The following is a 14308-nucleotide window of genomic DNA, read 5'->3' as shown; positions in this document are numbered from 1 at the left end:
AATATATACCGAACGGTTGTATAAATTTGCAACCTTTTTCGTTGACCGGAACATGTTTATTTATAATTATTTTTAATTCGTGGTCATTTTTTCGAGTAAGGTGGTCTCGGAATAATTACAAAAGTTTTGGAACTTGGTTGCAAACTTCGAAAACATCTATTCTGGTGCATTTACAAATTTGCAACCTCATTCAGTTTAATAAAAAAAAAAAAACATTAATATTCAATATTAAAAGATCTTCCGTACACTGAGATTGGTTGCAAATTTAATACGTGATATGAAATATTATATCGAAAACTTCCCCAAGTTTGCAGAACTTTTGGAATTTTTTTCAGGACCATACAGCAAAAAATAATTTAATTGCAGTTCCGGACTGCGGACAAGGTTGCAAAATGGGATTTATTGTCGTCCCAATGTACCATTCACTTGACCGAAGTTTGAAAACTTTTGGAATTATTGTGAATTGAATGTCTAGACTGACTGGAGTATGATTTATTAATCATATACTGCCATGTCCTTGTCAATATCGCATGATATCTCTTCGAAGATTTGTCAAGTTTAATTTAATAATTAATATAAATGTAATTACTATTTGTAATATTAACAGGAGTAACTTAATAGGAGGTTGAACGTTCACATTTTGTACAGGATATAAACTTGGAAAATCCATTCTAATATTGTATAGCCTTCCTTAAATTTCAAATCCACAAGGATTATCATCGTATCGTTCAAATAAAAATCAATCACTGATCCGATTCGAATTCTATTAATGCTTATTAAGGTAAAATCAAGGACGGTCGTAAATTATCGTTCTCCCCCGTTACTTGTCTTGGTAAATTTATCCCTTTTTAATTACCCTACACCTATAATGGTATTACTCACGCACATTTGAACATGAGCATTTATCTAACCCATTTCACTAATTACCGCTTATCTTTGGCCTAATTCGTTTTAAGCTAATTCTCATCTATTGGACAAATGTATATTTAGAATTAAATAGTATGAGCTGAATGATTTGTAATGATAGAAGTAAGAAAACTTGACGTTCTTTGATGTAACATAAACGTTAAAAAAATTAAATAATGCCTAATTAAATTGAGAGCTTTCAAAAACCTTGTCTAAGAAAATATCATAGTATATCTCAGAAATTCTTTGTATTTACCTATTGCAAATGAATGAAGGTATATAATGATATGAGCTTCGTTTGTTATACTTTGCCCTATAAACCTGTAGCCTAATTTCAGGAAAATATTAAACAAAAGTTAAATAATCTGCAAACAATACAGTTATCAAACAGGAAACAATCTTTGGATAACTCTTTCGCAAGCATATTGTATCGCTGCCAATCCGATTAGACGCGCTCATCAGATCTGCATAATTAACATACCTACCTTAAGATTACGTACTAATTGATTACCTATATATTTCAGCATACACAATTATAATGATTAATTTTGAATAAACGTTATTTTCAACGTTATTCTCAAAAGCTTCTTAGCCAATTGCAATTGTTTCAGCAATAGAAATCTACATTGTCCCTGAATATTTTTTTATTTCTTATTTTGTATGAGGCAATTTGTGTGAAGCCAACACGAGAGCCCAGTTTGTAATAGATAGTATAGTATAATATTAATTATTAGTGGTAATACTAAATTATCACCGCCATGTTCATTTCCGACAAATTTAAAGCAGTATACCTTTACAAATTCGATAATAAACTCCAATATTCGTAAACAAATACGTGATTGAAATTTCTTATTTGTTCAGTTCGTATATTGTTACAAAGTCGCTTCGTAATATTTCATAACGCGCACCCGAAGCTTACACAATATTTATTATATAACGTGTATTTATATCGAAGTCAGAAGCAACTGCTCCCCGATAAATAACACTAAAGGGTTCTACGACATTTGCGTCTAATGCCCTTCCCTCACGCGACAGTCCAAGTATTTCGCGATCATCGTGTGACTAAATGTGACTTAAAAATGTTAGATAACATTTGTGTCATAATACAATACTCTCACATAGTAGGGTTGGATTTTAAACACTTCAAGTTGAATTTATAACGTGTAGAATCGTTTAGAGATAAAATATGACATTGTTTTTAGCATAATTAGATTTTACCGTTTTGTAATTCCTTTTTCTAATGAATAAAAATTTTCTGTGTTATATTTTAATTATATTTTTGTGTACGATATTGGAATTTAAAGCACTTTAAAGTTCATTTAAATTTTCACCACATTACAAAAGGTACAACATTAAAATTCAATCAATGGTAAATCAAAAGGTTTCAAAAATGCTTGTTCTTTGACAACCCTTTCGCGAAACCATACACTAAAAGTATACTAATAAATTCAAAGGAAAAGTTTATTTGCTACCCCAATCCTTTTCATTCAAGTCTAGCAAAGTTCACAAAATTGACGTCTTTACGTTAAGCAGGGGAGGTGAAGTTAATAGTTAACTATAAATTAAGCTTAATTGGCTGAATTGAACTGAGGTAAGTTATGTGTTGTTATTATTTTTATGTACATTACACCGTAACTATATCCTTTATTACCGTTAGTTGAATGAGTAATTTATTTACTACATAAGAATTCGCTATGAAACGAATATTGGTTGAAATATTTGATTAAAAGGATTTTAACTCGACGTAGATTCACTTTATTACCAAGCTGAGTTAAAAGTCAAATAAACGAGATAGAGAGCCTTAAAGTTTAAAAAGGCCAGCGTATACGGATATCACTTTTCTCTGCACGTCGCAATGTCTGCCGTAATCGATCGATCTTTTTATAAAATCGACCTTTTAATATAAAGAGCCGAAAATTTACAGAAAGTGAGCCTTTAAAATTAATTGATATTCAAGTAAGGCACAATACCAATTTACAAAGCCTGAAATTCTACCGAGTGCTGGCCGAAATATCGTTTAACTTAAACCGTTTCTTTTATTGTCAGTAACAATAGTGGCTGGATTTTATTTTTTATTTTGTAAATCTATGCAGCAGACAACAGTGCAATTATATAGATATAAATTATTTGAATCAGAAAATTATGAATATGGAAAATTAAGCAGTTTAATTTATAATATCTAGACTAATTTATTGTTAAACAGTTTGAATATTATTACTGTAATGTTTCATAGAAACGATTCTGCTTTGTTTACATCATTTTATTGCAATGCCAAAGGATGTGCAGAACTATATTTCCTCGTTCGATGTTACGTCGGTTTTCGCCTGAACGGGTTTATTGCTGTCATCCTAAGCTGCATACAATATTCAGAGCATGCATGTTCGACAGCCACCTGTCTTATAATATTTTCTAAAATATTGTGGTTCCCAGCTGCAAAGCTTTGTTGTATTCCATAATATTCAATAACACAATCTGACATTTTTGTGAAAAATCATATGGAATATTGGAACGTGTCTAACTCGATCAAAACGATTGAACTCAATTGGTTTAAAATAAATTAAATATTCTAAAAGATCGTACCTCGTTTGATGAAGTTTTGATTATTTATGAAATAACATTCCTTTAATTTAAAAATAACATTTATGGTCCTTATTCCACTCCTTCCATAAAACATAGTTTACCTTAATCCTAAACAGCTCATATAATTAAGGAAATGTAAAGTTAACCATTTCACCCGGCTATTGTTACCCGTTGTGTGTCAAAGTTGTAAAGCTAGTGCGTAGTAAAAGTCGCAACTGAGAAGAGCATATTAGCCCAAGGGAGCAATAAAGTGTTCGGACAATTTGTTTAATCAAAAACGAATGTAGGCCTCCCCAGCCCCGGGCGATCGTTACGTGACACTTTTGTTTTTGTTCTTTCATTGTTAACAGTGAATGAGATTTGTTTTGTTTGCTAAAGTCAGTTTATTTTACTGATTGATACCCGACCGATCGTGGCGGCTCATCGGACAGTCGTCTAGTCTTTGTATAGAACTTCTCTTCTGCACCAACATCAAAGATTTCATAATTTAAAAACTTTATCTTTTAAAAAAGAAAGTTACTTCGATTCGTTGCTTTGTTGTAGATGAATTGTAATTTTCTATGGAAGCCGCATCTCAACTCCACCAAAACACCAAATTGTAATTCCAGAATTTTAAAAAGGCATCATACAAGTTTGTACTTTCTAAAATAATTTTTCTCTTGTTATTAAATATAAAGTCTTGTGAAAAAGCATGAACAACATCTATTAGGACCGGGAAGAAAATTTTGATACTTAAATTGTACAACACGTGTCCTACTTTAATTACAAAAAAATCTATATGACCCAACCATATAAGGGGATATTGTAAAAAATATCCAAATATCCCAGCGTATTGTTATTCGGCACACGGCAGCTCGGTCACGTCTACATCCAATAATTCCACAGCCTCATCCCGACTAAATTTGCTTGAGAATATCAAATAAACCGCATTACATTATTCATATTTTGCACCTCGGTGTAGTAATTAACTGATTTTCACTTTGAACTTTGTTAACGAATAAAATTATCCCAATTAAGTCATGCTTATTGGCTTTTATAACAAAAAAATATCTAAAACAATGCTATTGAAAATTTGATTTGTGTAAATGCAATTTCCTTATTTTTATTCATAAAAAACTTTAAGACAGCTTTCATGTCTCCTTATCAAAATGAAAAAAGCTTGTTTCTTGAACGGATAATTAATGGATTCAAAACAGTTATTTGTAAACACGTAAGATATTAAAATCTTTCCCATGAAATGGATTTATATAACTTAATTATATAATATTATTATTTATATTTGTTTCCCAGCATAAATGGTCACGCTCACACCGCATGTTATTGCAACAATATTACAAAGGATAGGCGCCGTAGTTCTAATATTATTATAACGCCAAGCCATGGCTTTAGAGACTATAATATAATTGTTTACCAAAATATCCTTACTATTTCTAATCTATATCCGGATTCCAAATCCTGAACAATAAAACTTTGTAGATAGTGTTTCTGGATGATATTGTTAATCACTAACTGCAAAGCAATTTTAATTTCCTGAATGTATTTCCGAAATGTTTTTCCTGAACACCTAAAATAAATAGAACGTGGAAGTATTATTCAAACAGTCACATTTTTAAGTATTAAATCTGTCCATTCTGAATAGATATACAATGATAAAGAGTTGCTTACACGCGAATAAAAAGTTTTACAAATTGTGAAACAACTTTTAATTTAGGGCTAGTTATTGACAACTAGAGCAAACATGAATAGCGTGAATTACTAGCAATGAGTCACTATTCAGACGGCTTATCCGTCATTTTCTATGGAGCTTTTTGCCTGTTATACCAATTTTTAATTTATTAGTATATTTAAGTGCTGTTATATAATAACAAATTGAAAAATTATTAATAATATAATATCTTGACACATTTCAAATTGTTTAGCGCTATAAAAACAAATATTCATACTGGACAAGTTTTTACTTAATACTGGAGATTTAGGAAGGATATTATGCTACAATTGCAAATGTAAAATTTTAAATAGTTACAATTTTCTAAGGTATTTTTTAAATGTTGAAAATAATCTCTTTAAGTATATTTCAATTTACTGCAATTCTCTTAAGGAACGTTGACTCTTAATAACATCATGCCTACACCTTAATTCTTATGCTTTTATCTAGAGGCGCACGAGGCCTGGAATAATGCGGCATTAGCATAGCGTCCTGCTTAGATTTTTAGCTCATACTATGCAAATTATTTGTATTTAAAAAGGTAAATTATACAATATAACAAGTCAAAGTATTTTAAAGTGTGGTATTAAGGAGTGTTATTCACAAATTTTGAACAATAACCCCACTTAGCGGAAAATTAGCATACTTCCTTAATTAACATAACAACATGCATGCTAACTTTAGATTATAAAGTTTTAATTGTAAACTTATACATTATACCTTATAAACAATAGATCGAACGCTGTTCCAACATGATAAACGCGATAAAATTGCGCAAATCCGAGTGATATTAATTTCGATATGTTTAAAATCTCCAAAACTTCACACACACTCACAACCTATCGAGTTTTCACACACAAACACATTAATTGAGCAAGTTATCACAAACGTCAATTGAGCCGCGTGTACACAACGTAAACAATGTGAAAGCGAGTGTAGTCGCGTAGTTGTCGCGGGCGCGCGCGGCGCACTGCCGCCCAGCGCCCTTCGGAAAAACATACAGCCTCCACCCCTCCCGCCCGGATGCGCATTTGCAGTTCTTTTACCTTATGTCTTGGAACGTCTGTACACTATATTATCTACTAACCTATTTAGAGCCGTTTATACGACAAGATTGCGATGTTTAACGTCTATTGCGGAGTCCTGTTTCCGTTCAGTCTACGATTTAGCACGATAATGCTAGAAATGTTAACTATTAAAGCCTTGTTTACAAATAAGATACAAAGGTACGTGTAAGAAAATATACAAAAGTTTGTCCCATAACACAAAACCCATGAGACAGGCTTGAAGTGCGTGCTCGTAGAATGTAGGATGAGCATTACCGCATTCTGCCATTATGTCCCATGTGTGTTTGTACGCAGCTACGACAAAATTGCTTGTGCTCAACGACATTTCAAACAAAACTGTGAAAGAAAATAGTTTTGCGTGAACATAGAACGAATTGCTTTCGAGCATTGAATAACATAGACCGTGTAATATTACTGTATCTATTCGACTGTTTCTTTAATAGGCTTTTTTTGTTCAGACACCTGAACTAAGAATTTCCTTGCTTTTTATTTTCATTAGTATTTTATATTGAGCTAAACAACCTTCATTTAAATTTTGCTTTTCTTTGAACTAGTGAAAAAAATATATGAAAAAAAAACATGATCGTAGGTAATAATTAGGATATGTATGGACACAGATTTTAAATCCTTACGTTGCATAAATAAATTTAAATATGGATTAACCACAACTTTCATTCATTTAACGCATCGGTGCTCTTATAAATTACAACAAGCTTATGGCCCTCATACACCCTAGGTGACTTGCACTTTGTATGCACATTTTAATGGATCCGTACTTAGTCGATCTTGTGTCGTCGTTTTAATACAAATCTGCAGTACTTTTATGTCACGAGATCTTCGACTTAACTTTTAAAAATATTTTGTAGAAAAAACAGACTTGGGTTGTCAAATGCGACGTCTATGTTTAACCGAAGCGAACAGCAGATTTTATTTATTTTAATTCGTTTAGTATATAATTTGATTACGAATTATGCATATTTTCCTAGATATTCTTTATAAAGGTAGGTATTTTCACTATTTATGTAACGGTGAAAATTAAACTAGGCTAGTTCAACGTAGTATGACGTCACTATTAAATCTTAACAGGAATTAACCCCAGATAATGCACGACACGTAAACTCCTGTCGTCAATTTGGATTAGGTTGAACCGAGTCTAGACTACGTGTATGTCTATAATTAAGCGGACAATACTAACTCTGATGTTTAATTCGCAATTGTTTCAATTTCATATAGTAAATTATAAATACTTATAAGTCTTGCATTAACTTAACTTCTAATATAAATACATAACTCAATTATAATATAATATATTCTTACTCTCTATTTGTATGATATATCTATTTATTTAATTATATACATCAGTCCATTTTAAATCAGCGACAACTCATTAGTTGTTTTTTTTAACCACAAAATTAAATACGTTAACATCTTATATTTTGAATGGAATCTACTTAGATCCAAGATCACCTTTGAATAAGTATTGATTGTAATAAAAATATAGAATTGTCAAATAAAAACACAGTGTTGTCGACCTCACGACTCACGTATCGAAAAAAGTTGTAATGTTGGCACTTACGACGAGGGCGCGCCGCCCTTCAAGTTAAGACAAAATTCGTTTGGGCCATTCCCAACTTCTCGTCAACAATATTATTTTCAAGAAAGAAGATGTTCGTTCGTTTATGAAACAGTCACAATAAAGTTTCTGGTTGTTACAATTTTTTATTAATTAAAAGTTGTAATGTATTGAAATTGAAAATTTTGAATTATAATTAAAAGAAATAAGTAAGTACCTACTTATTTATGGTTTAGTAAAAATATAATATTTTGAACAAAATAATATGTACGAAAAACAGAAATACAAAATTAAAAAACGGTTTAACTGTAACCACATTTGCGGACAGATCAATGTAATATACATTGATCTGTATTCAGTCATTGATTGTATTTGAAAATGATCGCATACAATTTTCTTTTAGGTGTAATTTTGATATTAAATATTTTCCGCACGTGACATAACATTTTTTATTGCTTTCTTCGGTATAAAATAACCCAATAAACGTAGTGTGGCAGTCATAAATTGCTTGGGCTTGATTAAGGCGCTGCATTCGGTGGCACCCCGGTGCAGCGGTGCATCGTAAACAGGGTGCTTCCAATTTTATATCACTATATTTTTATAGGAGTACTCGTCAAGTTACAAAACTTCCTTATAAATAAAACTTTCTAACATATTAGTATTGTTTCTATACATTAAGCGATGTTGTTTTTTTTTTTTTTCATTTAGGTGATGAATAAGCACTGGTTCTGTTATCGCGCTTTAAAAAATTGCCTAGAAAATCGACTAACAATTTGGTAGAATCGATTGAGAATCGGTATACTTTTTTATACTACCGATCGAAAATATCCGAAATATCGAAAATCAAATTGTTATAGCTGTTAATGTATAATAATTATCCTTAAAGGAAATGCAATATATATAAAAGCAATATCTTGTAGAGCAGCCTGTGAACACATCGACCACTACTTTAGGGATTACTATTGTAAGAAGGGGATCGTTTATTTCTTTAAATCCGATGAGATTGTCAAACTTTTGGATGAATTTAGAAGGAATTTAGTTTATTTTTGTTGATTCTAATTATTTTAAATTTACAATTATAAAAATATATTTTTTTAAATGGAAAAAGTTAGCAGAAGATTTAATACATACCTACGCTGTCGGCTGTTGCAATAATATGAAAATAAATAACAAGAAATCTTTTAGTTGAGCTAATTAAAAAAAATATTAACTGATAAAATATGCTATATGCCATATAAGTAAACTTATCAATACTTTGAAAAAATTACCTTAAGAAGCTATATTGTAGCTCAAATAATTTTGAGAACTATGATCTCATCGTGTGAATAATCGTAAGGGACAATTCGGGGTTGGATGAAAGCTTCGGAAAACAGGAGAGAGCGTGGTGACGTCATCCACACCCACGGTTTGGGAAAACTCCATGTATAATGATCAGTTCGGATAATTTAAGTGGCTATTCTGTATATTTGAATGCTCTTCGCTGAATTAGGCCTTGGTTTTCATTAATATTTAGATAATATGTTTGTGTCCAAAAAAATTGTTGATAAAATAGATATTGCCGTGCCATTAATATACATTAGGGATAAAAATATATTCGCAAAGTCATACCATGTAGAGATTATTGAATATTAATTTTTTTTGTCCACGATAATTTTAAATAATACGTAACAAAAACCAAAGTATTTTTTTTTTTATTTTGGACACAGAACCATCATCAGCTAGTAATAAGATTCAATTGTAAAGCACTGCACACAGCTCACAGGCCACAGCGTACCATGCACAACGGGGACCAATCTTTAACGTCCAGAATGGCACACGCTCGTAGCGATTATTGCAGTATCGATAAAATGTTTACATGCAATGCTCGGTAAACACTGCAGCAAAGGCCGAGAGCTGTCACAGAGCAGCTTGCCGGTGATTTAGGACGGCGCGACGCCACGCGGGGGACGCTAGATTAACTTTCAGTTGTTAATTACGACAAATGGACAATACACGGATATCGCTGCACTTATCACCGATTGATATGTTGTAATAAGATTTTATATGATGTTGTTTTACGTTGTTATTGTTATTGTTTATAGGGAGTTTGACTTCCTAAATCGGTATAATATTATGATGCTGTTTTTAATTCTATAAAGGTTTCACTGGTTATTCATTCACCTAACAACATTTTTGTATGCATGTCTACAATTAATGACAATGAATAAATTGCATGACTGTTATAATCTTCTTCTTATATATAAAAATGAATCGCAAAATGTGTTGGTAAGCGCATAACTCGAGAACGGCTGAACCGATTTCGATAATTCTTTTTTTATTATATTCCTTGAAGTACGAGGATGGTTTTTATGTAGAGAAAACGTAAATTTGTACCACGGGCGAAGCCGGGGCGGACCGCTAGTTAAATATAAAATTTAAACTGATAATTTTCCAAACGCACTAAACATACCTCGATATTATTCTTAATTGTATATTAATATGAAATAAACAATTATGATTATGTTTGATCATGTATTAACAATAGATATTCGTATAAAAAAAATTACACTATAATTTTGTAATTCTAATAATATGAAAAATGAAATGCCATCTATTGACAAAAAATAGAAAATTAACTGTGTCGTGTTGTCGCGTGAATGTGAACTAGCATTGCATTTATCGCTACTCGATACTAGATGGCATTCTAATCAGCCTATATACTAATTAAAATGTTTTTTTTTTCTTATTCTTTATTTAATTAAAATGTTAAAACATAAAAATAATAATTCATAAAGTTTCAGGTTTTATAGTAAAATAGCTTTTAGGATTATAGAGGAATAAAAACTTTCACAAACATTCAGTGCTGTAGAGATTCAACGATTAGCCAAGTGATATTCCGAAATGAAACAACTGGCGCATACGTAGGTAAATGGCCTCTAACTGCGATGACAAAATTGAAACCGAACTGAATTACCTGTGGATGTCTATTATTACAAAAGAATATGTTGTGTATTGTTCTTTTTGTTTTCTAGTATTAAAAATACTAATAGGGAATTCAAATTTTATTCTGAATAAACCATTACATATTTTTATTCATAATTTATTCATAACTAAGTTTTGTTCGAAATAATTATCATACGATAGATATATGAACAAAATATCACTTACTAATTCACAAGTTATACATATAACATAGTATGAACCTACGACGTTGTAAGGATGTCAAGTAGGCTACTTTACGAACGTATATTTTTGCAGCGTCCACAACTTGGGATTAATTCTATAAAGCACGGCTACGCAGTCTACAAAGGATACTTTTTATGATGTAAGGACATCATAATGTTTGTGTTTATGGCACGCTCTGAAAAGCCCAACAAAGGCACAAAGGTACCGGAATGCGGAAGCATGTAGCGGAAAATTCGATTTTCAGGCCCTCGCCTCCTAATGCGTCACGACCACATTAGACCCAACCCTTGCCGCAGGAACACTTCGTTAATCAAATTCGCCAAGCCAATCTCCGGTCAAGCTGATAACAAAATAGCAATATATTATCTTAGCCAACGATAAAAAAAACAACGAGAAATAAATAACAGAGCTAATCTTGGAAGCGCGAATGGTACCTACTTCCAATCCCTTAACTTGCAAAATTTATGTTCCAAGCATGCAGATAAAGAATATTTATCGTGAAAGTGAACGTTTGTCTTTGTAGTTTTCAGTGCTCTATCTACCTGTGAAACTCGATAAACAATTAAAAACTTTAAGGCACTTTGTTTTGTTTATTTAAGTTTAGGTACTAAATATCATATAATTTCCAATTTTTTCTCTATCAATTTATAAATATGCTATACTAGATAAAACTTAGTAAGTCAATAGGCAATCGAAATCAAAGTCAAAATATGTGAGTAATTCGCGTGCTATATGTATGATAGTTTCATAAATTTCATGTAAAAGTGAAGACGATATCTGCGGAAGTATTTCACAATAATATCTCCCAGTAATCACACCAATAACGCAGGGGTGGCGTTTGCCAGATGTCGAGCCAATGTGGGTCGTGGCTGATAAATGGTCGCGAACCCGGGGGAATATCGTATCTTGGAAATAAAGCCTCCGCTGCCGAGAAGATAAGACGCTCTATTGCAAATTAAGGCTGTAAGTGGAAGCGTTTAATAGCTAAATTTGTATATTTATTGTTCATTAGTTTTAACAAAATATTTCAATGACTATAATAGAAAAATTATTAAAAGTTTAAAGTATAAATGCAGTTTTTTGCAAAGGTGCTTAAGCGAATGTTTTTGGTCGTCGTTGGTCACGTATACCACAAGTTCGGTTGCCCGCTCTAGGATGCAAAATTTTACCAAAAATAAGAGACGATAAGAACATTAGTTATTTAAGAGAAAGTATTTATTTCATACTGACATGACCGTATGAAATAAACGGCTTGACCAAAGTATTCGAGAGAAAATTCGTAAGCGCGAAACCCTGTAACACATTAATAAAGGTGAATGTGGTCGTGTCGGCTAATGTGTCGTTATGAACCATCCCGGGAAAATCATTTTGAAATCCTGAATTACTATCGCTTTACAAATATAACCCGTTTACGCTTAACAATAAGATATAAATTTGCAACACGGAAAATATTGAGACTTTGTATTTTAACGATCCTAGAGAGCCTTCGAGTTTAGTTGTTCTTATAGTATTTTGAACTCTAATGTTGTGTCTCTAATTTTAATATCGTTTGCTGTGCAGTTAATGTTGTTGGTAATAGACTATATCACATACATGTTACATGTATTATATATTCTGAACTATTTAAAAAATAATCATTTTAACTTACTTGTATAGTTTCATCGAAGGAGTAACTGCGTCCTCCCACAGTACTCATTTCACTGGCCCGCGTTTTACGCCGACCACACCTAAAAACAAAAAAAAATGTAAAATAATACAAAATAATTATGTGAAGCTTTATTAAAAGGATTTTATATAGTCAATCAACACAGTGCACGAGTACCAATTCTCTACAAAAAGTCTCTACCATATTACTTTGTAAACCAACAAATATCATTCAAAGGTTAAAAGTATGTTGACTAACTAAAATAATAACGCATCCAACCCATCAAAATGTACTTACTAATCCTATTATATAATTTTAACAGTCTCGTCTGGTATGGGATTACTAACGAAAGTTGAAACTTTTACGGTCAGCCAACCTGTAACAGTGTAACTTCGATTTGTAGAGGTTTCCGGTTCAAGTTTCTGAGGTTAAATATATTGTATAGCTAGCTTTAAGTACGAATGCAAGTTTAGTTAATAAGGCGCTAAAGATGAAAGTAATTACGCTACAAATACAATCATTTTGGGGAATATTTTGAAGGATTTTTTAAATAAATTGAATAAATTCTACCTATTCATTGTATATTTTGGTGCAACAAAGTAGGAAAATTGTCCGTTTAATAAAATTATGTACTTAGTTTCACAACTTAAAAATAATACAACATATTTTTACCAATACTTATTTAAAATAAACAACAAGAAAGCGGAGGACATGTACAATACAACCACATTGCGAACTTACGGCTAAATCGAATGAGCTGTAAATTTATACAAATTACGATTGCCCTCTATAAATGTGTTGGAGGAAAGGTGTCTCATGTAACTTAGTTAAACAGCACCAGATGTTTAACTAAAGTTGGAAAAGTCTGGAAGGCCCTTGAATAATTAAAAGCTGGAATGGCAATAACTCTCGAACCCGCTGCGGTCCGCCGCCACAAAATAACACTTCTGAGGAAACGCCGTTTTTATTACTTAATTAGTTACATCTCCGTGCTGAAACTAGAGTCACCACAATTTTTTCCTAACGAATAAAACATTTTTTACATCGTAAATTACGCTGATTGTTTGGCAGTCACATTTAGAGTAATTCCTACGTTTACAACGGATGTGCGCAGAAATTTCGTGTAGGTATACAGCTATTTTAATAAACATAATTCGATATTGCAATTGAAAAGGAAAGTAAAATGTTTACTGGTCGTATGTTGCCAATCTTACTTCTCCCCGAGACAGATAATATTGTGACTCATCCATTTGATAAAGCGATAGACTAAATCCCAATAATAATTTCGACTCTTTCGAGTTTAAAAAATCTTTTGAGGAAAACTCTATTACCAAAATCTATTATAATATATTACCTACAACAAAAATTCAAATGTCCTACTTAGTCTATTTAAGTAGTAGTATTGCTATTCTAGTGACAGCCAAAAAGCAGTATGCAGAAATTCAGTTTACGACTACTGTTAACATGATTATGTGAACAAGAATACTCGTTAAAAAGGTTCAGACTTTGTAGCTATATAAAGAATACACCTAATTAAGTAGGAAAAGTAGTTTAGTAAATTGAACGAGAAACGGAACTCGAGAGGTCGGCATTTTAATTAAATTTTTACTTAGGTTAGGAAGGAAAATCTGATTTAGTTAATTGAAAAGGAAAATCTTAAGTTTGTT

General features: G+C 31.8%; 1 protein-coding gene across 1 annotated transcript in view; it reads right to left on the bottom strand.

Annotated features, from left to right (window-relative positions):
* sick (sickie) overlaps positions 1 to 14308 on the bottom strand; it is a 183371-nt gene that overhangs the window by 165324 nt on the left and 3739 nt on the right. The window contains exon 2 of the mRNA XM_089714291.1: positions 12645 to 12723. Within this exon, the coding sequence (XP_089570417.1) occupies positions 12645 to 12692 (48 nt within the window). The 5' untranslated portion in view covers positions 12693 to 12723. The remainder of the gene's footprint in view (positions 1 to 12644; positions 12724 to 14308) is intronic.

Source organism: Colias philodice, chromosome 3 (genome assembly GCF_061535455.1).
Source record: "Colias philodice isolate Cphi_HAF_F1 chromosome 3, ilColPhil1 Martin Lab GWU primary, whole genome shotgun sequence".
Lineage (NCBI taxonomy): Eukaryota > Metazoa > Arthropoda > Insecta > Lepidoptera > Pieridae > Colias > Colias philodice.
This window is presented reverse-complemented; position numbering and strand designations above follow the sequence as displayed.